General features: G+C 36.9%; 7 protein-coding genes across 7 annotated transcripts; 2 read left to right on the top strand and 5 right to left on the bottom strand.

The window, feature by feature from the left end:
• Positions 1 to 206: 206 nt before the first annotated feature.
• On the top strand, positions 207 to 1,025 carry J3458_013454 (uncharacterized protein; the record flags this gene model as incomplete). The annotated part of the gene is made up of 1 exon (XM_007815653.2): positions 207 to 1,025. The coding sequence occupies one exon, from the start codon at positions 207 to 209 to the stop codon at positions 1,023 to 1,025; it is 819 nt and encodes a 272-aa protein (XP_007813844.2).
• A 158-nt stretch (positions 1,026 to 1,183) lies between these two features.
• On the top strand, positions 1,184 to 2,827 carry J3458_013453 (uncharacterized protein; the record flags this gene model as incomplete). The annotated part of the gene is made up of 1 exon (XM_066120450.1): positions 1,184 to 2,827. The coding sequence occupies one exon, from the start codon at positions 1,184 to 1,186 to the stop codon at positions 2,663 to 2,665; it is 1,482 nt and encodes a 493-aa protein (XP_065974738.1). The 3' UTR covers positions 2,666 to 2,827.
• A 1,245-nt stretch (positions 2,828 to 4,072) lies between these two features.
• J3458_013452 (uncharacterized protein) lies at positions 4,073 to 4,579 on the bottom strand (the record flags this gene model as incomplete). Its single annotated transcript, XM_007815652.1, has 1 exon — positions 4,073 to 4,579. One exon carries the CDS (start codon positions 4,577 to 4,579, stop codon positions 4,073 to 4,075), a length of 507 nt encoding a protein of 168 aa, XP_007813843.1.
• Positions 4,580 to 5,035: 456 nt separating this feature from the next.
• J3458_013451 (uncharacterized protein) lies at positions 5,036 to 6,978 on the bottom strand. The gene has a single exon (XM_007815651.2). It carries the CDS (start codon positions 6,546 to 6,548, stop codon positions 5,109 to 5,111), a length of 1,440 nt encoding a protein of 479 aa, XP_007813842.2. The 5' UTR covers positions 6,549 to 6,978; the 3' UTR covers positions 5,036 to 5,108.
• Positions 6,979 to 9,604: 2,626 nt separating this feature from the next.
• Positions 9,605 to 9,973, bottom strand: J3458_013450 (uncharacterized protein; the record flags this gene model as incomplete). The annotated part of the gene is made up of 1 exon (XM_066120449.1): positions 9,605 to 9,973. One exon carries the CDS (start codon positions 9,971 to 9,973, stop codon positions 9,605 to 9,607), a length of 369 nt encoding a protein of 122 aa, XP_065974737.1.
• Positions 9,974 to 12,595: 2,622 nt separating this feature from the next.
• Positions 12,596 to 13,034, bottom strand: J3458_013449 (uncharacterized protein; the record flags this gene model as incomplete). Its single annotated transcript, XM_066120448.1, has 2 exons — positions 12,596 to 12,739; positions 12,798 to 13,034. 2 exons carry the CDS (start codon positions 13,032 to 13,034, stop codon positions 12,596 to 12,598), a joined length of 381 nt encoding a protein of 126 aa, XP_065974736.1.
• A 299-nt stretch (positions 13,035 to 13,333) lies between these two features.
• On the bottom strand, positions 13,334 to 13,633 carry J3458_013448 (uncharacterized protein; the record flags this gene model as incomplete). Its single annotated transcript, XM_007815650.2, has 2 exons — positions 13,334 to 13,549; positions 13,607 to 13,633. The coding sequence occupies 2 exons, from the start codon at positions 13,631 to 13,633 to the stop codon at positions 13,334 to 13,336; spliced, it is 243 nt and encodes an 80-aa protein (XP_007813841.2).
• Positions 13,634 to 26,220: the final 12,587 nt, after the last annotated feature.

Below are 26,220 nucleotides of genomic sequence, written 5' to 3'. Positions count from 1 at the left end.
TCTTTTGCATTATCGGCCGGGGACGATCAAACTCTCATTACAACGTCCTGCCGGGTGGATAAAATGAGCCAAGCTATTAATTTGGAGCTGAAAACTAAGTTATTGTTGGCACCGCGGTCAGCCTATGCGGGTTTGTGGTGCAATTTATCGGCTTGCGTGGAATGCATTGGTCCGCCTCAGTTGTTCAACTCGGCGCAGTCATCGCGATGGGCGCTCTTAGGGCGCAGGTCCGTCGTGGACTCGCGCAGCCTCTTCAACAGGTCCCTCTGACTCCGGAACATGAGCTTGAATGGTTTGCGATGGCATTGGGAGATTTTGACGGAATACCCTGGCAACCTGACAGAAGTCCCAAGGAATACAAAGGAAAAAGACAGGCGGCCCGCGCAGGTGTCAACTCGATGAAGAATAGTGGAAGTAACCCGACAACATACAATATGATGGTAACGAGGAGAACACTCTGTGAGCTCGCTGGCTGGCAGGGACCAGCATCCGCAGAGGCTCTGACCCTTGCAAGGGCGATCAAGATCACAATGGATGCTCTATCTAGTTATCTTCCTCCCGAAGGTGACTTCACCTGGTCCCTTGGAGCCCTTTCAGCGGGACAGAAGGATAAGACACCCGAGTTTTATTGGACGCGAGACGTAACCGTAGACACACTTCGGAAGGACATCGAGGCAGTGCTATCTTTACGGTTATATTCCGTCTACTCCCAGAAGCAGCAATCTGAACATGAGTCAAAATCTATCCAAACTCAACCTCGCAAGTATAATGCGCAGCTGCGCGCTAGAGAAATGCCTCCAGAGCGAGGTTTGCGCCTTCTAGGTCCAGGGACACGGGCCCATCAGCGGGATCTCGCGTGGTGGATGCCTCCTGATACAGCAAGAATCTTGGACATTAAAGAAGATAGGAACGGTACGATGGTGGTTGAAAACCATAGGATTGTTGGCTATGAGGGACAGCAGGTAGGAGGAAACGATAGGAAAGCCTCCTGCACCACCAGTACATCTCAGCAGGAGTCCGTGTAGCTCGATACAATGCCACAGAAGCCATTCTTAGCCCGGACGATACATGTGATTGCGAAATTGGAGAGAGCGCGCTCTTGGCGTCGGAGTCGTATGACTCCTTAGAGCTACTCTATGCCCAGGATCTGTTTGCGAAATTCATGCAATCTGTGGCAGAGAAAATGACGCGAGCCATCGAGGGCGGCTCTAACGTGCGGCCCAAAGACTCTAGTAACATGGATGCCTGGAAATGCTTCACACTCCACAACGATCGGCTGTCAAAATTGGCCGAGGACATCCATAACTCTGGACTTGGAAATATTCATCGGAGCTATCTAAGCATTATTCAACCACTAAGCGCAGAACAGAAGCTTCCCAAACCCGATAACGTTATTGCACTGGCGCGAAAACATGCCAAGCCACACGAGCGACTTCAACATTTCGAAGAGGCTGTCGACATATACTTGTGGCTTTTCAGAACGGCAAAGACATTTCCAAGGGAGAGTAGCATCCTTGCAAAGGCTATAGCCATATTAATGGAGAATTTAAGGACGGTCGCTCTAACTACGAAATTAAGGGAGGCTCAACAGTACTCGGTTTATCGAGTTGAGGCGATTAGAGCGGCGAAGACAAAATTGGAAAAGGAATTAAAACAAGTTGATAGAACGGTGCTATCATGCCTCATGAGCTTGTACAAAGGACAGAGACGCCAATGGGAATGCGATATTTTACAGGATGCTGGCCCTACTATGGATGGACAGACTAGTTATCCAGAAACGTTCAACCACACACCATTGCATCAGAAGTGCCAGATGGATCGAGATATAAATGAAGAGTTGGCAGCTCTAAAAACTCGAGACATAAATCAGAAAGACATTCATGACTGGACACCCCTCCATTACGCCGCAGCCAATTCTTCTTCCCTTCTGGTCGAAGATTTGCTGGCGTTTCGAGCGGATGCTAATGCGCGAGATCCCCTAGACTGGACTCCATTACACTACGCCTGTAATGCTCCTAGTGATGGGTTAGCTGTGCGGTTTCTCCTTAAGGACGGGCGATCGCAAGTGAACGCCCAAAGCATAGATGGAGTAGCTCCGCTGCACTGTGCCGCTATGAATGGAGATATCAGGGCGGTAGAAATTCTAGTTCAGGCAGGAGCAGCTCTCGATATCCAGGACGCGCCAGGAAATACGGCGCTACACTGGGCTGCATTCAAGGGCCACGGAGATATCGTCAAATATCTTTATGAGGACTCGAATAAAAAGCTGCGAGATAATAACCGCCGGACTGCCTTGCGCCTAGCAGCGATGGCGGGAATGGAGAATGTAGTACGCTTGCTCGTTCCATGTCCCGACAAGCAGACTGTTGCCGACATGGACGCCTTTGACTACGCTGAATATCAGCCGCTGCACTGGGCCGCCATGTGTGGGCACGAGGCCATCGTGCGCTATCTCGTAAATGAGGCGAGCTTTGATAAGGACGCCGCGACTCCCTGGGGCCATACGACGCCGCACTTGGCCGCTAGCCAAGGGCAAGAAGACATCGTGCGGTATCTAGTCGACGAGGCAGGCGCTAATAAGGAGGCTAGGGATACCGACAACAAAACACCGGCACAAATCGCCGCTGAGGAGGGGTATGAGGTTATTGTGCGAATACTTGAATAAGATGAAAAAGGCAATGTAAGGAGCAAATTGAAGTCGTGGACTCAACTAGAAATATTGCTTCTTGCTGAGATTAACAAGCACCCCAGCCACTTGGAAGCAAAAAGCGTCTTATCGACTTCGCGATATGGTCTGGTGAAGGGTCAGTTGCTTGCTAATTTAAGACGAGCTCACACGGCGCACCTTGTTGGATGTTGTGGACATGCCCACTCTTGGTCACGAGGGTTTCTACCGCAGGGGGGGGATGGAAGTGAGCATCAAGATGCCATTATTTCATGCATTTGTGCGGTTGACTGGGACCAAGAGCTTACGTGGATGGACCAGGTTGATCTTAAGATGGTTAAATATTTAGGTGTGGTCCAAAGTTGCTCTAGAGCAACATGGATGAGTCGCCCACTAGTTCAAGGATGAATGTCATGTTGTGTACACGGCTTGATGGATGGGCAAGGTGTAGAGTATTCATAATGTGTGGCAAGATGTTGTTCTTTTACGATGTCCCCATGTCTGCACGTCTTGGCAGTTTCAACACCACCAACGCACTCAACACGACGAAGAGTCGATGGTACAGCACAAGCGACCTCAGCACCATTGTCGACCACAGCGTCCGACTCAAATAAGAGACCCCGTGCCACGGCATCAACATAAGCAGAATAATTACGACTTGTCGAAAACAATGATTCGGATTCCTACCGTATCTTCTAAAGTTCACTCAAACAAAATACGCCATAGAGACGGTCTGCTAGAATTTCTGTCTGATCACCTCCATACAACCCATTCTACATACTCAACGACAAAACATCAGCGAGCCAGTCTTTCAACTACCGACCCTGCTCCGTCTCCTCCCTATCCCCAACAAAAATATTATAAACGGGAGCCACGTGGGCTTCCCGCATACCAAATAAACAACTCAAACTTGCAACACAAGACACGACCGACTCACCTTGACCTTTTCCACAAAGGCTTCTATAATCGGCCTCAGCACCTCATTCCCGCCACCCAAGACCAGCATCTTCTTCACAGGAAGCGACTCGAACCAACTCGGCGGCGCATCATACGGTTCCGTGTAGAAATCCCTCTTGGAACCATCAAGATACATGTGCAGCCACCGAAGCGCAACATCCGGCACCTGTCGCCGCCGCAGTAAACTTCCTGCCCCTCCGCAACCTTCTCATCCATCGAAGGAGGCGGTGCCATGAGGATCGTCCCGGCCAGCAGCTCGCGCAGCTTCAGCGCACGAATCGCCGGGTGCGGATGCGCCAGATGCGAAAGTACACCCATCCCCAAACTGGCGCCGGCAGAGTCGCCCCCCAGCAGAATAGACCCGGGCCGGCGCCCCTGAGAAACAACATACCGCAGCGCCTCGACTGCCTGAGTAAGTTGCGTCGGGTATCTGGCGTGCGGCGAAAGCGTCTACGACAGTGCAAAGACAGCCAGGTCCTTGTTCTTGGTGCGCGCAGACACAATCAGCTTCTCCCAGAACTCGAAGAAGGTGATATTCGCAGCCATTCCGAACCCGCCCCCCGGTATACGCCAGACAAGCTCACATGGAAAAGCTCGGCACGTACCGTGGTACCAAATCAGCACGTTTTTGGCATTTTTATCCCCCACCCGGTGTCCCTTGGCGCCGTGTCCCAAGACCACCGTCTGGGGCTTGATTCTCGCAGATCGCGCGTATTGTTCATACACCTGGTCCGTTGATGGCAGATTCCACTGCAGCTGAGCCAGCGAGTATCGTTCTGTGCTTTTGCGCAGAAGCGCATACGCCGCGTGGACGTAGTACGCGGGCGCGTCCCTTTCTGTTCGCCAGAGCCCCGTGGTGGCGGCTACGAAGCCGGCGGCGAGGAGGGAGAGCACGCCGGGGATGAGATCTAGCTTGCCGGCGAGCGAGAGTGGTTCTGGCGGCGCTTTCGGCGACATGTCTGGGATTTGCTGCTTTTGTTTCTGTATTTTGCCGAGCCGGAAACGACAATGGCTTGGGGGACGGAGAAGCAGACGCTTATTTGTACATCATTTCGAACGAGATGTGATGTTCTTCACTCGTTGGGTACCTAGGCAGTCTAGATTCTGGCTGTCGGACACGGAGGTACGAGACGGCTGGGTTGGGGGACTCGCCGGGCTAGCACTAGTTCCCCCAGGTTTGTCACTAGCGTTGACTTTTTATCCCGGCAGGCTGCTGTTTTCGATTGGGCAGCCGCATGACACCGACGGCCGGTGGTCGACAAAGGGAGCCGGAGGATTGACGCTGCCGGACCGGAGCCGAGACATCGACTCCGAGTGTTGGTCTGCTGTGGCCGAGGGTGGATTCACGAGAAATAGAACAGCTCTTCACAGGGTTACGCAGCCTCTGCCTGCAATAGTATGCCAAAGACTCTATCCGGGCTTGTTTATGGTTTCCCAATTCTGCAATAAGGAATTGCCGCCTATACTACTCTACAACACACTCGCCCTACAGCACAAAGTGTCTCTTCTTGCCCACGACAGTCCCGTTATTCGAATTGGTATAGAACGTCACGGAATCAGTCGAATTCTTGTACGTGTTGCCGCAAACACCAGAGTAATTCCGAAACATGTCTGCGCGCTGCTGCAGGAACGCTGGCAGCTCTTTCGCCGAGCAGCTCTGCCCCGGACCGTCAAAGCAACCCGGCAAGACTTGGGGGCTCCGGTTGAGCAGGACGCGGTAGTATGTGGTCGCGGAGGGAGACGAGCTGATGTTCTTGGTCTGGGCGGCAGCGACGGCATGGTTTGCGCTGCAGTTCATGCGCTCAATGGCAATGTTGGTCAGGAAGGGGAGGATGCGGCTCGAGACCCAGGCACGATTGTAGTTGATCTGGTCCAGGGGCATGGTGGCGTTGACGTCGTTGCCGCCGGAGAAGAGGCTGTTGTTGAACAGGCCCATGGCGACCAGGGCCGCGGGCGGAAGCTCGCGGTGCGTGAAGGAGACGTACAGATCCTGGGCGGACGCATCGGCCGCCAGGAGGTTCAGCGTGGCGTTGACCCACGGGAAGCCGATGGCACCGGCGTAGGGGCTGCCGTAGCCGGTGTTGTAGTGGTACTGGATGTCCTGGCCGTACTCGAACTGCAGCCACTCGTCTGGGGAGAAGAGGTCTGTCGAGCAAAAGGGCGAAGACCCGCGAATGACGGTGTCGTAGCCGCACATGGCCTGCATGGCCGTGACGTCGTCGGACGTGAAGTTGAAGCCTGGGGCCAGTCGCTTGAGCCGCGTGATGATGGGCGCCGTGTACAAATCAATGTATCTGCGCTGTTGCTTGGATCCTGCGTCGGCGGCGTAGCCCTTGCAGCTCTTGTACGGTGTCAGGCTGTCCGCCCCGTCCTCCTTGCCCTCTGGGATCTCAACCACGTTGATGGTGTTGTCGTCCATCTCCAGACCTCGGACGAAGCCCCTGGCGCTCTGTACCGTGCGTTCTGCGGTTGAAGTCCACACCCTCTGCGGTAGCTTGAGCCTCGGGTACCGGTACGAGATGGAGAGTCCAAGTTGGCCGGCCTCGACCTTGCCGGTCCTCGTCAACAGCTCCTGCTCGCCAAAGGACGGAGGCTCCCACGCGGCCAAGAAGGAGAGCTGGGGTATTTTGGCCCAGTCGACTGTCGCGTTGCCTAGCTTGTAGAGAAAGGGCTGCAGGTACTGCTCGTAGTCGAAATCGTTTGCATTGATGGCTGCGTGCCGCACAAGGTATGCCGCTCGCGTTACCGTGCAGCCTTGGGGAGGGTTTGGGTCGCGCGGAGGATCTGCTGGTTCGTAATAGGGAGCAATTCCTGCGAGATGCTCGAGGGGGTTGAAGGAATATGACGAGTAGAGAGGAGTCTGAAGCTGCATGGCCCCGACGCCAATCGCAGCGGAAGCAAGGGAGTGAAACGAAGTCGCCCTCATCGTGACGACTGTGAAACGGAATTGTATCTGATGCCCGGGGTCTCTTTTCGGCGTATAATGTTGCCTCTGTGAGCGACAGGCTGTAGATGTGTGAGAAGGGACCAGCCAAAGTGCTCAGGCAGATTCCAAGCTGACGACCAGTTGAGGCTCAAATAAGTTTTCCAGGTCAAAAAACTTGTAAAAGAAAAAAAAAAATTGGCTGGCCTCGTGGCTCTTGAAAGATAGCATTATACAAAGATCTGTGCCGCAGCGAGGCTGATGGCCAAGAACAAAAGCATGGCGGAATAAAAGGCGCTAGGTCGAGTATACCATTGTTGCACATACGTCACACACGAGCTGTTTCGGGTTACATGTTGGAAGAAAGCGGCCATGATTGTTCTTCAGCGCGTGAATGCCCTAAGCGGTCCACGGACCGGCAGGTACGTCATTGATGTGCAACATGTCGATTCCAAGACGTCGGCAAGCTGGCGTTGTCCAGGCTAATGATGCTAATGAGAAGGGACCGAGAATTACCTAGTTGGCTCCCCACTTGACCCCCACTCTTGGGGCCGTAAATTTTCGAGCTCGGATATGAGGAAGGCGCGAGCGCATCATCCATTTAATTAGTTGACGGGATCCCTTCAATATTGTGTCTGCCAGAAGTCGCCGATGAAGCCAGCTACTTCCGACGCCCTCTCCCTCACCACAGCGTGTCCAATATCCGGAACGACGGCAATATTCGCAGAGTCGATGGACCAGACTGGCATCGTGAGGGACGAGAGGCGTCTCGCTCAGTCCGTGACCCCATCGATCGAGGAGCACGAAATGGGCATGCGGGAAGCATCTCTGCAAAAGGCGCGCTAGCGGGAGCATGCCCATAGCCCGTGTTTGCACGCCGTGGACGAGGAGCACGCGATCGGGCACGCTTGCGCTGGTTCCCGGAGAGGAAGGGCGAATCTCGTAGGAGGCGGCCTTGCCCTCAGCCGTAGTCACATACCTGGCAGGTGGAAGAAGATGGCCAAATGCCGACGCGAATGCTGCCTCGGTCGGGCCTTGGATGGTGGTCTTGCTGGGATGCGCTGTGGATGAGAACGTTTCTGTGGGCTTCATCATCATTGACGTTTGACGTCGCCCCGCTGGTGGCATCATGTCTTGATCGAAATGGCACCAGACCTCAAATCGAAACGCTAGGACCAACTTGGACAAAGCCCTGCCAACGGCGGCACCAGGCGTGAACTTTTCAACCGCTAGTCCAACTCTGCTGCTGAGGACGCTCCAACATCCCCTCGCCCGTTCTGGCAGAACCATTCATGATTGAAACTCTGACATGCCATGTGAATGCTCATGGGAATGCCCAATGCCTTCGTAGTGAAGCGGAGCTACTGGTCAACATCTCTTTCAGCCGACTCCGTCGTCTAGCCCAATGACACTACCGCCAAGGGCAACTCGTGCAATAATGTTGATATGCTCGGCTGCATATTTAGCCATGGCAAGCTCGTTCTTGACACTGCTCCGTCCGGCTGCGTCAGCAGTGGCCGAGGTGCCGCGGACGTTCACGGAGACGGGCAGCATACAGGCCACGGATCTTGTACTTGAGTTCCTTGTCGACTGGAAACGCTGCGCAAGGAGAAGAATCACCCTCTACTAGTGCCAAGGGTTGGACGTAGCGGCGATAATTGGTATAATGGTGAGGGGCGGGTTATTGTTAGGATTTTGATACTTGTCGGGTTTGCACGGAAGCGTTGTCGACGGAATAAGGACTTGGAGATGCAAAGAAGTCGGGCGGTTTGTTCGAGTCCCGGCTGGTATTGTTTTGTAACGTCCTAGACGGCTTGGATCGACAGCAGCGGTCGAATGGCGTGCCATCATTTCCACCTCCTCCATTCTATAAATAGGCACGACGCGGCATCATGAAATTCGGGTGATACATTTATACATCTGGAACTTTATATCCCCATACTGAGGTGTAGGGTAGTGGTGCTGGGGCCTTGGTTATGGGACTCATACACGCGTAAGGCTGTGGCAGAATATACTTGCCAAGCAAGGAGTATACACTAATATTGTAGCGTATTGTAATATCGGGCGCCATAGATTGATACCTTGCCTGGTCAAATACTTTTTGCATCGCACTGCACCTGGTCGGTATACTCTAGATTTCATGCAAGTACTGCGACATTGACTTGTGCCCAATTCCTTGAATCGACCCATCGTCTGCTTGCGCTTCAAAAGAACAATTCGCTAATGCGATCCAGCCTCAGGTGACGACACTTGTCTTTTGGCCGCAGCCGTGATTATTTAGTTACCAGGGTCCAGGGGACAGCCCTGCTGCTACGGTATCGACCCGTCAAGCATTGACCTACATGTGCCGCCCACCCCAGCCTGACTGTGCAGGACCGTTGCATGCAGGGAGCACTGACTACAGTTTTTTTTTAAAAGAAATCACGGTCTTAAAATTGACGGCGATGAAAAAAAAAAATAAAAAAAAATAAAAAAGATAGAATAAAAAGTCACAAACATACAACACTGGGGATTCGCTGGTCGTCACCGACCCAACTACTGATCCAGCGCTCGCTAGGTTATCGTACGAGATCGGACGGGATCGTGAGTTCTACTAGCGGCTGTGGTCGTATGTGGTAGGCAGTCGGACTTATTCTCTTCATAAAAGGTAGTGGTAATACACATATAACTTTAGCAAATTCTATTCACCAATAATCATACCTACCTACCTACCTACGCGCGCGCCCCTGATTCTGGTGACAGCACAACTATCACAAGACAGGTCCTAATAAAGCCTAATGTATTGAGTAAAAAATTTCTGATTGGCTGTCTTGTCATAGATGATAACCAGAGGACAGTCCCCAGAAAACCCCTTGGCGCGCTATGGCAGGTACCTAGGTAGGTGAACTGAAGTATGCAAGCTACTAGAATGTAGTGGCAGGATCTGCCAATTTGAAACTAGCCAACGTGCAACTTGCCGGCAATGGTTTCCAACCAGACTTTCCCATTGCCCAACCTGGTCTGCATTTTCAATGAGACTGGTGAGCAGTTTCTCTCTCGCCGCCGCATGTTGGTATGGGTCAGTGCATTGCATGCGGCCAATGCAATGCTCGCTCTGGATTTGGAAGCCAAACCCGGTAAACATGTCGGAGCTGCGCGAGCCCGCATACAAGCAGTCGAGAAGAGGTCAAGTTGAGATGCAGGATCTGGTGCAGGAAGACGTCCTTGAGCTCGAAGCTACCCAATGCGCAATACACCTCTGGAGCGATAGCGCCGAGGCCGCACTGGGGAGGGACCATGGTTGCGAGCTTGGCCAAGGTCTGGGTACATACAGACTTCGTCGACCCCGTTGAAATAGTCTCAGAAAAGGCGTCCACGTGGTGGCTCTGCACTCTGCCGTGGTGTGAGACTACCCGGCATAGTAGCGACGTTGCGCCCAGCAATGGCATGCGCCGGAGACGTCTTCTTGTCAGCGATATTGACGAGCTCTACAAGTCCTCCCCCCTGATGAACTGGTGCCTGGGGTCAGCTTTTCGGACACGACCCCCGTACCGGTCTAGCATGCCCCGTCACGCATGGCAGAGTTTGTTGTTGGTCGTTCTGAAGCCGGCCTACCAGAGCAGGACACGGGCGATGTGATAAGGGCTTGGAGCGGAAAGACTATTTTCAATAATAGTCTTGTAGGATGTCAAAGGTCCTTGATTTCCATAAGAAAAAAAGGGGACGAGTGACCATTATATATACATGAAAAGAACAGCTGTGCCCAAGGCTCCCAGCGGGTCATGTGTTTAGTCTGTGTAACATTTAGGTCCTGTACCGGCGATGCCCCTTTATTGGGCGGTGAGGATGTTGAGCTTTGGCCGTGTAACAGGCGAGGTTCTACGAGAAATAGACATTAAAATTGATAATATCTACGACGGAGACCTGGGCAACGGCAGGGCAATTGCAACGGCCGAGATTCGGGCTCAAGCCAAGGCTGAATGGGACGGTCCGATGTTCGAGGTGACAACCAGTGGTGTCACCGTTATCTGACTTGATATCTTAACGAGTATTACCCTAAGATCAAGGATGATCCTGAGCTTACTCCCCCAACAGAGATTAAACTTCGCTGCGTCCGTTCAACCAAAGGTGTCAAGGATAACTGTAACTATTGCACCTATCAAGGTGGTCTCTGCATTCGCGTGAATATCGGTCGCAGTTGGTTTCAATCCGGGTTCGCCGTTTGGGATCAGATGCTGTAATAATAGAGCTTTCGAGACGGCGTCTTTTAGGGCGTGAAACGCCTCGGTTTCCTCTTGGTTACGATATTCTTGGGGAAGGAGCAAGCTTCTTATCGGATCTTTGGCCACTCCTGTACACATTACTTCTTTCCCCCCTCGAGACCAGAAAAATAAACAACTCTCTCACACACGCACACACGCACAGACACTGACCTTTTTTTTAGACGACGAAGACGAAGACGACGATGACGACGATGGCACCAGTGGTGCAGAATCAGCCTGGTGGCTGGCCTGGCCTGCTACTGGCGGGTCCTTGACCGCCGCCGCGCCGCCGCTGCCCGGGCCGTCAAGGCCGCTGACGAGGAGGCCGGTGGCACCACCACGGCTGTTGTGGCCCCGCCGGCTGCATTGGTCCGCCAGCGCGTGGTGGGGGGTCCTAGATTGAATCTAACTATCTATCGAGGAAATTGAGGCCTTTTATATAGTTTAAATTAGAAGACATCTAAAAGGCCACCATTCAATGGAAAGGGCCCTCCTTGAAGGTTCTCAGCTAGCTAGCCAAGCAGGACTTCCTAGATTACGTGGCGCAGGATAACGTATCCGTTGACACAATCGTCCTTGTCCGGCAATACACGAGCAAATGGAAATCTCAAAGGTGCTGACATGGGTGTCTGGGATTGCAACATGATAACGAGTCTACTCGAATATGTAACAAAACTCGATGGACCACTGGACCGTGACTGATCTCCAGCTATACTTCACTGTCGTCCCAATTATGTCCCAGACAACGGGCAAACCCAAAGATCCAAGATCCTGACCCAGTGATATCACCGCTCCTGTCAATGTCCATTTTTTGTCCACCTCAAAACCAAGGTCCCACAGCGCCGAACGGGCTAATCAACAAATCTAATAGAAGGGCTTATTAGGAAAGGACAAAAGGACATGTTGATGGAATGCTTCGTGGCGTTCCTGCTTCTAGCAGCTTGTCGTTATTTACCAAACCACCGGCTCTCCATGCAAGATGACAGCAAGTCCCCTTAAGTAGTAGACCAGAGAGGAGCAAAGGGTAGAGTATCCCCGGCTGCATAAAATCGCTATCAACGTACTTTCAATTGCGCCTATATCGGATAAGGCTAAACGTGTCTTTCTAGGTACGCGGCGTACTATGTTGTATAATCGTGCACGCCTCAGGACAGAAACTATTGCGATGACGGAGTGTCTTGGAAGCTAGAACAAGAACGACCTTATCCGGAAGGTGCATGTAGTTCAAGACAATAACAATTCAGAATGAGAACAATAGAAACGACAGTGATGTCATCTTGTTCCTATGCAGCTCTTTATAGAGTTCTTGCTCCTTGGATGATTCTTAGTTAAGACGAGTGGCACTATCGGTGCCGTCGTACTTGATAAGGTTGGATCTAAGAAACGATGACAACTGCTGTCGCAGCGCTAGCACAATGACGTCGTGTCTTGGCACTTGGTGATGAGCTAATCATCAGTATCAGTAACATACTATATCAATCAATCAGTATCAGTACCGGCCTTATCAATCAGTACTGCTTGTTGAGAAGTCTGAGTGCAGGACCAGCGGCAACTAATCCAAAAGCCACACAAAGCTACGTGTAGCCAGACTTTCACGACATCGTATGGATTACCATGTTCCCATACGCTGCAGCAGCTGGAAGATCAGAGGCAGAGTTTCTTACTTGAGCATTTCCATCCTCATTGGCATTTGAAACGTGATGTGGCTCAGCCGCCCCCTATTTTGGAACCACGGCTACCGACAAACCAGCCCAAACAGAAATGCGACGAGCACACGCCGCGAGCCATGTGAATTCGAGAACGATCAGCTTATGCAGGTGGCACCAAAGCCTGCTCCAACCACTGCCAATACTCCTTGACGCACCATTTTGCAATGATGCGTATTGCGTAGTAAATTGCGTAGCATCCGTATAGTTTGTCCGATGAGCCGATGTCAATTCGCCCATACATGACCTAAAAGACAAGGGTTAGCTTGAAAGCAACATGACCAAATGAGTCGAATTCGGTATACAGTTTGGCTTCCCGTTCTGTCCGCAAAATCAACGGACCACCTAGCTCCGTGTATAAGTATTGTAGGAATGATTGGAAGAGGTCTATGCCCCGCATTCGGCAGCGAAGCCAGGTGTCGGAATTGGCCGCGCACGAAGGATGCGCTCTGTGCGCCGCTCAGTGTGGCCCCATCTCCATCACCGCTTTTGGTTTCAATGCCAACCGCAGGGGGAGTGCTAGCCTCGTCACTGAATTGCATGTGGGCCGCCCGGTTCGTTTGCGGATTGAGCTGTCGGTAACGTCGCAGCAATTCAGCGAGGGGTGAATCATCCGGCGGGTCGAGGCAGAGCGCGTAGTCGGATCTGGTGTCGGCAAGTAGAGGGTCGGGATCCCGCAGTTCCCTATAGACACCGCATTGAGTACTGCAGTAGTTTCAGTAAGCCGCGTCCATTATTAGATGCGAAGTGTTTTAGGAACGTACACGTTACGACAGCAAACACCGGCGCAGGCATCATTGTCAAGAGCTAGTTCCAGTAGTGCCCAGTGAATAGCTTCGTTTCAGCCTACCTCGTAATCCATACGTTCGGTCCGTTCTATAGTGTTGTCTCGAATCTTCTTTATACGCCGGTAGATATACACATCGTCCTCTTCCTTGTGGTTTGCAAATGAGGATGGCCTGTTCTCTCCGACGCGGCTTGCACCGGGGTGCGCATCGCCATAAAACCAGCTATCGTGCGGTGGGTTCGCCCACCCGGAATCTTTGATGATGCGGTCCTTCCAAGTTCATCAAAAAGACAACCTTTGTCAACCTCTCGAGGGGTTTGTGCATACCTTCATTGAAACAGGGATAAGGCGCATGCTGCGTACTTTGGCAAGCTCCTGCATCAGCAGTGTAGGCTTCTGTACGGATGATATGTCCTCTCGGTGAATTGGAAAACATCTCGCCATCCGCAATGCTATCTCTCTCTTTTTGGGGCTCACCGAGCGTTTCGTAGGCGAGTGTCGAGTCGAACTTGTTGTCGAAACAATATCCGATTGCGAATCTCCATGGCTGATCTCAGAACATTCACCAACTTGAAGAAATGATCAGTAGAGCGAAATAAAGCGGTCAAAAGAAAAATTACACACCTGGCTTGGTTGGGGTCAAGTCGGTATCTGGCGCCCACGGACGCTTGGAGGGTGTGAGTGGCATGTCCGCCACTTCATAAATCTCAGATGGCGGTTCAATCTGTGAAGCCCAGTCGAGTATGCTTGCCCCCATATTCGCACTTGAAGGTGCAAACGCAGCGTTTGGGGAAACAGGTTTAATGGTTCAATGGCATAGAAAATGGATTCGTTTGTTCCTGGTGGAAGGAAGTACTCGTGCCACGCCCCACTATTAGGTAATTCAGCTACAGAAGCTCTCACCACCTTTGGTGGTGCTTATTAGCAAGGCGGGCACATTAGGAAGGCGGGGAGGGGAGGGGGAGAAGAGGGAAAGAGGGAAAAAAGGGAAAGAAAGAGAGGAGAGGGAAAGAGAGAGAAAGGGGAAGAAAGGAAGAAAGAGGAGAAGGAGGAGGAGAAGAAGGGGAGGGGGGAAAAAAGACGGAAAAGAAAGAGAAGAGAAGGAAAAGGACAGAGAGGGGGGGGAAGGGGGAAAAAGAAAGACGGAAAGAAGAGGGGGAGAAGGGAAAGAAGAAGAAGAGGAAGGAGAGAAGGGCAGAGAGAGAGGAGAGAGAGAGGAGGAAAGGAAAAGAGAGGGGAAAAGGAGAGAGAGAGGAGGAAAGGAAAAGAGAGGGGAAAAGGAGAGAGAGAGAAGAGAAAAAGAAGGAAGAAGGAAGGAAGGGAGAGGGAGAGAAGGGAGAGGAAGGGGACGGAAAAAGGAAAGAAAAAGAAGGAAAAGGAGGGGGAGAGGAGAAGAAGGGGAGGGAAAGAGGGGAGAAGGGAGAGAAGAGGGGAGAGAGACGGGAGAGAGGAAGGGGAAAGGAGGAGAAAAGAGGAGGAGGAGGGGGGAACGGGGGGGCGGAGAAAAGAGGAGGAGGGGAAAGGAAAGGAAAAAGAGAAAGGAGGAGAAGGAGAAAGGAAGGGGACAGGAGAAAAGACGGGAAAGGAGAAAGAAGAAAAGAAGAGGGAAAAAGGAGATAAAATATAGTGAGTTTATGATGAGTAATGTAATATTATATCTTTATTTAATTTATTATTTAAAATTTAAGAAAAATTATATTTAATTAATTAAAATATATAAAATTATAATTATAATTTTTTAGTATATAATATTATTTAATATATTTTATATAATTTATTTTATAATTTTATTTATTTTATTTAATATTATTTTATTTTTTAATAGTAATATTTATATGTAAGTACCCGCCTTACTAATATACCCGCCTTGCTAATAAGCACCACCAAAGGTGGTGAGAGCTTCTGTAGCTAAATTACCTAATAGTGGGGCGTGGCACGAGTATAGGTTGAGTCGTAAGGGTGGAGCGCGTTGCCTAGGCAACCGTTATCCACAATACTAGCGCCACTGGTGGTAACGTGGAGCTGTAACAAACTTCTGCCAGTGCCCATCAAACACGTACTACTAGGAAGCGGTACACCAGTATCATACTTGACACTTTTCATCCGTGCACGCGTCTCGTCTCTCGTGAGGAAAAGCCCCACCCATAGTAAGCCGTAGCGGTACCAACGTCAATCGTTGGGTGGCTAACCACTCAATATTATGAGCTGCCATGGACCAATAGCACAACCCACTATGTAATAGCCGGTCGGCCAAGCTTAAAGTACTTGCTATACAGTACAGTACCGGCTAATCACAGCGGCGAGAGACGAATGGTATTTCGCTCGACCACCGGGGACCACGCGAATAAAGGTTTGCGCTGGGTCTATTTGCCAGCACCAGACCTCTAAATGTATTATATTTTTTATAGTTTTTACTATACTATATTGTATTATATTATATTATAATATATTATAATATATTATAAGATAAGAATACCTATAAATGTATTATAAGGCTATAAAATATTTAATATTATAAATAAATGCTTATATAAGTATATTATATATTAAAATAAAGCTAAAAATCACGTGATTTTAGATCTTTAAAAATTAACCTTAAAATGTGAATATTAAGCGAGATATTAAGCTTTAAAGTTATGTCTTAAAATAAAAAGTAAGTAAAGCGAGGCGAATTTTTAATTGCTTATAACTTTTTAATATAATAACTTATAATAGTAAAAAGTAGAGTATTATAAAGGGCTAATTTAGCTCTTTTTAATAATATAAAAGTTTTCCTTATAACCCTTATAATTAGCCTTATAATCTTAAGTTAAAAAAACAAGAGTTTTTTTTACTTATAATATATTTATAGGTATTTTAGTAATATAACGTAATGTATTTAAATACATTACACGAAAATACAATATAATATAAAATACAATATATAATACACTTATATTTACTATATTTGTAAGAGCTCTAGCTATAATAATATATTATAAGATAAAAATACCTATAAATAAATTATAAGCGTATAAAGTATCTAATATTATAATTAAATTCTTATATAAGTATATTATACATTAAAATAAAGCTTAAAATTACCTGATCTTAATTGTGTAAGAAGTAACTTTAAGTTAAATATTAAGCGAGATATTTAGCTTTAAAGTTATATCTTAAGATAAAAAGTAAGGCGAACTTTCAATTACTTATAAATTTCTAGTATAATAGCTTATAAGAATAAAACCTACTATATTTTAAAGAGCTAAATTAGCTTGATTAAATTATATAAGAATATCTCTTATAAGTCTTATAATTAGCCGTATAATTTCAAGAAAGAAATAAGGGTCTTTTTTACTTAAAGTATATTAACAAGTATTTTAGTGAGGTATTATATTATATTTAAGTATAATACATGAAAATATAATATAATATAAAATATAATGTAAAATACACTTATATTTACTATATTTATAAGAGGTTTAATTATAGCTTTTACTCTTAAATAAATTTAAAATTTAATAAGGTTTAGTATAAAGTAATTATTTAGGTTTACCTTAATTTTAATACATGTTCGTATAAGAATAGACCTATAATATAGAATAATTAGGTAAGAAATTTAAAAAGAACTTTATGCTTAGGTATTTTATTATTAGGGACTAATTACGAGGGGCGAGGCATAAGCTACCTAAAACCTAATAAGAGTAACGCGATCTAGTATAGTTTGTTAACCGAAATCTAGATAATAAGGCCAGATATTAACAGAGCATTAAAAGTAGTGTAGTTTTATAGTTTTTAGTGAATTTTAGTGTAATGTAATATAGTATAGTTTTACTATATTATATTACATTTTAAAAATTAATGTAATATATAGTATTAATTAATTTATAAGCTATTATTAGCTAATATAATTAATAAGCTAAAATAAAGTTAAATTTACTTACTAATATTAGTATTAATAAGTAGGGATTAATTAGCTTAAATAAGCTAGAAATAGAGATTAAAAAACTAATAAAAATATAAAAATAAGAGAAAGTATAAGGGAAATTTAAGGGATTTATATTAAGTAAGTAAGTATTATTTTATACTATAATTATAATTAAAATTTACCTAATATAAGAAAGGAAAAAAATTCTATTATTTATATATAAATATTTTATAAAAAAAGAGATTTAACTTATTACCCTATAACTTAAATATAAAAAAATTAAATATAAAGCTTATAAGAAATATATTAAGGTAATAAATAATATTCTTAATTATATATATTAGCTTTAGCCTTATAAGTAATATAATTATTATTATAAATATAAGAGATTATATTCTTTTAATTATATTATATATATAAATTTATATAAAATATAAATTTAAATAACTCTTTATATAATTAACTTTAAATATTACTTTTTAAACTTTTATAAAGCTAAAATTTCACTCTTTTATATAAAATAAAAAATAATAATAAAAAAACCCTTTTAATATTAAATTAAGTATTAGAATTATAAATATTTTTCTTCTCTTCTTCTTCTTTTATATTCTTATTAATATTTATATAATTAAACTTAAAAAATATTCTTATTTTTATTAGAATTAGTTAAAACTTTATTTTAATCTTCTTCTTTCTCTTCTTCTTCTTTTTCTTTTAAATTTCTACTAGAATATAAAAATAAATTATAATATCTCTTATTTTCTACCCTTTTATTCTTATTTTTAACCTAGTTTTTTAATAATAAAATAATTCAAATATTTTTATGTAATAAAGTAGTTCCTCGCTTAATAATAATATTAGTTTCCTAGTTAAAATTCCCTTTTATAGCTCTTAAAGTAGCTAAAATAATTAAATATTTTTAAGCTATTATAAAAAGAATTAAAAAAGATTTAATAGAATTAGCCTATTAAATAAATATATCTTACTATTAAAAGTTAGCTTATAATTATAAATATATAAATAATATTATAAAGATAAAAAATACTATATCTTCTTTAAAATTAAGCTTTAAATAACTAAAAATCTTATTACTTTTAGTTTTTTTAATAGCTTTAATTTTTTACTTTAAAAATAAGTTATTAAATAAGCTAGGCTTTTTTTAAAGCCTAATATTATTATAAGAAGTTAAATTAATTAATTATTATAAATTAACTTTAATTTAAGTATTATTTGTATTTTTAATTGATTTTTTAAAATTAAAAGAAATTTCTTTTAATTTTATATAAGAAATTACTTTATTTTTAAAGTCTTTTATATATTTATAATAGGTTCTATTATATAATTAATTATTAAGAAATTTAAAATATATATTATATATAATAAATTATAACTTACTCTTTATATTTAGCTTTTAAGTCTTTTCATAGTTAATTAATAGTATTAGAATTAATACTTAATTAATTTTTAATTAATTATAAATTAAGTTTAAGATTTAAGATAATAATAAATAAATAAGGCTTTTAAAAATTATAATTACTATTAATATTCTTAAGAAAATAATAATTTAATTTATATAAGCCTTTTTTTAAAGCTAAAATAAAGACCTTAATTAATAGATTATAAGTATTTAATTATAAAATAATTAATAATTTAAAATAAAATTATAAAATTATAAAACTTATATTTTTAAGTTAACTTTTTTAATCTTTTAATATATTTTAAAGTAAAGTATAAATTCGTATTAAAAAAAACATATTAAACTTATAATATTATAAGATTAGCTTTATAATTATATTATAGGTTAATTAAAAATCTTTAAAATACTTATTAAAGTATTTAAATTAGCCTATTTTTACGTAATTAAGCTAGTATCTTTAAAAGCTATTAAATCCGTTTTTTCTATAATATTTTAATAGGTTCTATTAATAAAATAGCTGTGTAAAGTATTTTATAGGTTAAATTTTATCTTATTACGTTTACTAATATAAGTTAAGTTAATTATTAATACTTATTATAACTTATTAATATTAATAATAATATTTATAAGCTTTTAAAGCTTTAAATAATATTTATAATATAAAATTAATAACTTACCTAATAGTATTTTTATAAGATTATTATTTCTAGTAATAAATCCTTTATTTTTAGCTTCTTTTAAAGCTTTTAACTATTATAAATAAAGTTATTAGTTATTTTTAATAAGAATAGCTATTCTTTTCACTTTTTTAATAATTTCTATTTTATAATTAGCTTAAATTATATAAAATAACTTAAAATAAGTAATATAATAAATACCTGAAATTAAATTATTAAATTTTATTCTTTTTTTAGTAAATAAATCGTTAAATTCTTTAATAAAATAATGTAAAAATTTATTATTTATATAATCTTTAATATTTTTAGTATTTATTATTCTATTAATAAATATAAATATTTTATCTTTAGTTATTTTATTTAAAATATAAGCTATATATTAAATATTTAAAGGCTTTCTATACCTTTTAAAATATAAGTTTAAAAAAGAAGATAAAAAGGTATTATTATTAGAACTATTATCTTTAGTAAAGCTATAATTAAAAAGTTAATAAATTAATATTATTTTATATATAATTATAAACTATTAACCTTATAATTTTTTTAGGGTTTATATTATATTTAGTTAATAATTTATTGAAAATTAAATTAATTAAATAGCTAGTATAGCTAATAGATAAATATTTAAATCCTAAATATATAATTAGCTTTTAAATTATAATAATAATAATAATACAGCTAGCCGAGCCCGGCTAGGCAGCCCTAAAAGTGAGGATAAAGTAAAGTTTACCACAACACACTAACTACACTAGAAATATCCGGGATACAGCGTTACGCTAAGCCTAAAATAGTGCGGTATAATATAACACCTAGAGAAAACTACGTGATAGCCTTAAACACTTAAATACTAGGATAGCTACTTAACTAGTATATTAGGGCTAACCTAAAATTAGCTTAAACCTTTACTATATATACTCAGAGCATTGACAAGAAAACTACATTTTCATTTTTTAAAAAAGCTTAAATAATTAATAATAAATCTAATAAAATACTTGAATTATAATAATAAATACATAAAATAGCTAATGTTATAGCCAATCAGCTTATTTAAAAAGTGGGTCCCTTTAGCTTTTTATAAGCTTAAAAACTAGATTATATAGTTTTCTAAAAACTTACTACACTACACTACACTACAAAAACTACAAAATGTAGTTTTTGAAGTTTTAGGCTTATAATAGTATATAAGGACCCACTTTTTATTATAAGCTTATAATTTTAGATTTATGCTAGTTATTCGTAAACTTTATAATTCTATAAGTATTTTATTAGATTTAATATAATTTTTTATATTCGAAACTACAAAAACTATAAAACTACAAAACTACACTACTTCCAATGCTCTGTATATACTTTAATAAACCGCTATTAGAATAGCTAGTCTAATAGGTACCTTTAACTTATATAATCTAAAATACGCTTTATATAATTATAGGTTATAGTAGGGTAAAGATAACTTAAAATAAAAGTAAGAGGGTTTTTCTTCTTATATAAAGGGTTTTCCCACTTAAACTACATGTAATAGTACTAGAATAGCTTATAATAGCTCTAGGGTACTGGAATAAATAAATAATAATAATAATAATAATAATAATAATAATAATAATAATAATAATAATAATAATAATAATAATAATAATAATAATAATAATAATAATAATAATAATAATAATAATAATAATAATAATAATAATAATAATAATAATAATAATAATAATAATAATAATAATAATAATAATAATAATAATAATAATAATAATAATAATAATAATATAAATATATTTACTAATTAAATAATATTCTAAGTTAAATTAAGGGTTTAACTAATTAGCTATAACCCCTAAATATAATTTAGAATTAATAAAAGTTTAAATATTAAGTTAAATAAATATAAAACCTATTTTATTAACTTAATTTTAAATTTTATTTATTATATTCTTTTTTATATTAGAATATAATATTTTCATGTAAGATATAAGGCCTTTATAATAAGAAAAGCTAATATTATAACTAAAATAACTTAATATTAGTATAATATATAATAATATAAGTTATATTATATATATTAATATAATAATATAAACTTACTTGTAATAATAACTTAAAAGCTTTTTAAAGCTTTTACTAGTTATAGTAGTAAAAGATAAGTTATTTTAAAGTATAAATTTAAGAGCTAATATAAGAGTAGTATCCTTAAAAAATCTATTACTACTTTATTAGCCTAAACGCGACACACACACACACTTATAACTCTATACGCGGTATTATAATCTAGTTACTTTTTAATTCTTATAACTTACTTTTTAAGGATAATAAGATTCTTAAATAAGTAATAAATTAATTTAAATAGAATAATTAAATGCTTTTAAAATACTAATAATTTTAATTACACGTATTATAAGCTATAGCCTATTATAAGTGTAAATAAGTAATTAAATAACTTAAATAATTTAATTACGTAATATAAGCTTATATAAAGCTAATTAAAAGACTTAATAAAATATTAATAAAAGACCTTATAAAATTAATTATAAAGGTAAAACTTATTAAATTAAAGACTTATACGTGTACTTATTCTCTTATACTAATAATATAGCTACGATTAAGTACACTATTTAACCTTCTTTAACTTATAAGCATAAATGCCGCTATATACTACTACTAGTAATAGTATTATTTTTAGGTCTTTTATTACTTCTTAAAAAGCTAGAAAAGCTAGATTCGGTTAAAAAGTTAGAAATTTAAGGTAATTTTATAATAATAGGGATTATTTATAAGTATATTAGTAAATTATAAATTTATAATATTATAAATATATAAATTAATAATATAATAAGATATAAAATAATAAAAGAAGTAACTTACTAGTTATTTTATTGTTTTCTTTAGCTTTTAATACTATAATAGTAGAATATTTTTTCCTATAATATACTAAACTATTAGAGAACTAAAAACAGTTATTTAGGTAGGTAAAAATAAAGTTATAGCTTAATTCGCTGTAAAAAAAGGTGATTTCTCGTGGTTTTTTTAAATTAACTATTAAAACCTTATAAGAAAAAAGGTTATATTAAATAATATATAATTTTATACGAAATTAATAGCTTTTATTATTTATATAGTCTTTTTTAGTTAAAGTTTATTAAGAAAAGCTTAAATTATTTATAATAATAAGAGGTGTAATTCTAAGAGAATTTTAATTTATTATAAAGGTAGGTTTTAAATAATAAAAAGTTTTTATAAGATAGCTTAAATTTAAGGCTATTTAATAATAAAAAAAGTTTAAATAAAAGTTAAGTATTCGTAGAGTTATAAGGGTAAGAAGATTAATATAAAAAAGAAAGATTTTAAACTTTAAAGTAAGAGAATATAATTAATATATAGAATAAATTTATAATATAAATAGTTTTAAAAACCTTAGAATTTAAGCATTTTTTTAATGCTTAACTTACCCCTTAAACATATATATTCGTGTGGAAAATAATTAGAGCATTAAAAGTAGTGTAGTTTTATAGTTTTTAGTGAATTTTAGTATAGTATAATATAGTATAGTTTTACTATACTATATTACATTTTAAAAATTAATGTAATATGTAGTATTAATCAATTTATAAGCTATTATTAGCTAATATAATTAGTAAGCTAAAATAAAGCTAAATTTACTTACTAATATTAGTATTAGTAAGTAGGGATTAGCTAGCTTAAATAAGCTAAAAATAGGGATTAAAAAACTAATAAAAATAAAATAAAAGTAAAATAAAAGGGAATTATAAGAGAATTATATTAAGTAAGCAAGTATTATTTTATATTATTATTATTATAAGTAGATTATTTTAAATATAATAAATATAAAAATTTCTATTATTTACATATAAATATCTTATAAAATAATAATATTTATAGTATTACCCTATAACTTAAATATAAAATATTAAATATTAAAGTTATAAGAAATATATTAAAGTTATAAATAATATATTTAAATACCTTAAAATTTTTCATATAAAATAATATTTTATACTTTCTTTTAATATATATTATTTCTTATATTATAATAGATTTTATATTTCTTACTTAACTTTTTTATTTTTAAATTTTATTATAAAAAAGTTTTACTAAAAAAAAGCTTATATAAGCATATTATATATTAAAAAAAAGCTAAAAATCACGTGATTTTAAATCTTCAAAAACCAATTTTAAAATGTGGATATTAAGCGAGATATTAAGCTTTAAAGTTATATCTTAAAATAAAAAGTAAGTAAAGTGAGGCGAATTTTCAATTGCTTATAACCTTTTAATGTGGTAACCTATAATAGTAAAAAGTACGGCATTTTAAAGAACTAATTTAGCTCTTTTTAATGATATAACATTTTTCCTTATAACCCTTATAATTAGCCTTATAACTTTAAGTTAAAAATAAGGGTCTTTTTTATTTAAAATATATTTATAGGTATTTTAGTCTTATAATGTAATGTATTTAAATATAATACACGAAAATACAATATAATATAAAATATAATATATAATACACTTGTATTTACTATATTTATAAGAGCTCTAATTATAATTTAAAGATAATAGAAAATAGTATTTTATTACCTTTTAATTATAAAAATTATAAGATATAAAAACCTATTATAATATACTTAATTAAAAGATATTAGTAGTTAAAAACGCATTTAAATATTAATAATATTATATAAATAATATAGTAAATCTAATTAAAGTTTTAATAAATTATTATAACTTATAAACGTTTATAAGTAATAAGTAATTAAATAAAAGATAATTTTAATAATATTTATACTTGAACTCTTTTAACTTTATAATTAAGTATTAAGTAAAGAAAAGAAAGTCTATTAATATATTATTAAAATAATTAAATTACGTAAAGAGATTACATAAAAATCCTATAATTTTAAAAGAAATTTATATAAAGATAATATAAGTAAATAAAGCGCTTATTAAATTTATTTAAGTATAAAAACATAATTTATTATTTTTAAATAAAGTATTTAATTAAAAGAAACGTAATAAAAAGCCTTTATTAAAAGAAAGTTTATAAGTTTTTATAAAATTTAATAGGTATAATAAGATATCTTTATAAGAGAATTACTTTTCTTTAAGCTATTAATTTAACTTAAAATTAAAAGGTAAATTATAATTACTTTTACTTTAAAAGAAAATTTAAAACGCTATAAAATAAAAAGACTCTTATAAAATAAACGTAAATATACTTTTAAGAGATATAATCTTAAATATATAAAAAAGAGATTCTTAAATAAAAGTTAAATGTATAAGAATTTATCTTAATTAAAATTTAATTAATAAATAATACTTGAATAATTAAGAAATCTTAATATATTAATAATATATATAGGTTTTATTAAATAACATTATTATTTAAGAATTACTTAAGTTATATTATAATAACCTATTAATTAAATACTTTAATATAAAAAGAATAGTTAAGCTATTAAAAAGAAAATTCTATTAAATACATATAAATATAAATATAAAAGACTATGTAAAGTCTTATATAATATATTAAGGAATTATAATATAAAGGTATTAGTTTTGTAATAAACTAAAATTATTATTAATTTTTTATAGCTTATAAGTTAAATTATTAATAGACTTTATAATAGAATTATTAAAAGCCTAATATTATAAATAAAACGTTAATATTATTCTAGTAATAGTAAACTATTATATAAAGTACTTACTATTTTACCTAGCATTAAATATAATTATAGCTAATAAACTAATAATATTATTCTATAAATAAGTTAAATATACTTATAGTATTTTTATTAAAATTATATTTAATAAAGAATCTTTATTTATTAGTTATTCTTAATTAAATTTATATTATTTAATAAAGATTTAAAGATAACTCTTTATTATATATTACTTTTAAATAAATAAATAAATAAAATATATTAATTTAATATTAGAATATTATCTTTAAGCCTTTATAATAAAGAATTAATTATATTAATTACTTTTATTATTTATAATATAATTCACGTATAATAATACTATTAATTTAATAATTAATATTTTATTAAATTAGCTTTTAATAGAGTTTAAGCTTTAAGTATATTATAATATTAAGATTAATATTATAAGAGAGAGAGTATTAAAAGTAAGAAATTAAGTGGAAAAAATACTTTAAATAAGATAAAAATAAAAGAATATTAAAAGTAAGTAATAATATTTTAAGTAAAATATTATAATAATAAATATAAATTAATATAATTTTAGAATAAAAGTTTAATATTACTTTATATTAAAAATATAAGATTTAAGAATAAAAAGAATAAATTAATTTTAAAGTATATTAGCTCTTTTTAAATTCTTAATTAAGTTAAATAATAAGTATATTATTTATTACTTTTAACTTAATATAAGAAACTTTATAATATCTTTTATATAAGCCTATTAAAATAATAATATAAATATAAAAGTATTATAAATAAGTTTAAAATACTCTTAATATTAAAGGTAAAAGATAATAAAAATAAATAAAAAGTAAAAAGTATTAAGAATTATATTTAAAAAGAAGCTTAATTATATTATTTTATAAAGTAAAAGAGGTAATTATATAAGTATAATTAATAGCTTAATAGTAAAGACCTTATAAATACACTTAATATTATACGTAATTATATTACGTTACTTTTAATTATAAAAAGAAATAAAATTATATAAGAACTTTAAAAGAAAAGCTAGCTTAAAAAAGTATAAGAAATAAATATTAATTAAATTAATTAAAATAATATAAATAAAAAATATAATACTAAAGCTTATTTTCCTTTAAAATAAGCTAAATATTTTAAGTTATATTAAATCTAAGATAAAGAAATTAAATACTAAATAATTAAACCTTAATATTAAAATTAATACTTTTATAAACCTTTTTTTCTTAAAACTCTTAATAATA

The sequence above is a fragment of the Metarhizium acridum genome (assembly GCF_019434415.1).
Source record: "Metarhizium acridum strain ARSEF 324 chromosome Unknown scaffold_276, whole genome shotgun sequence".
Classification (NCBI taxonomy): Eukaryota; Fungi; Ascomycota; class Sordariomycetes; order Hypocreales; family Clavicipitaceae; genus Metarhizium; species Metarhizium acridum.
This window is presented reverse-complemented; position numbering and strand designations above follow the sequence as displayed.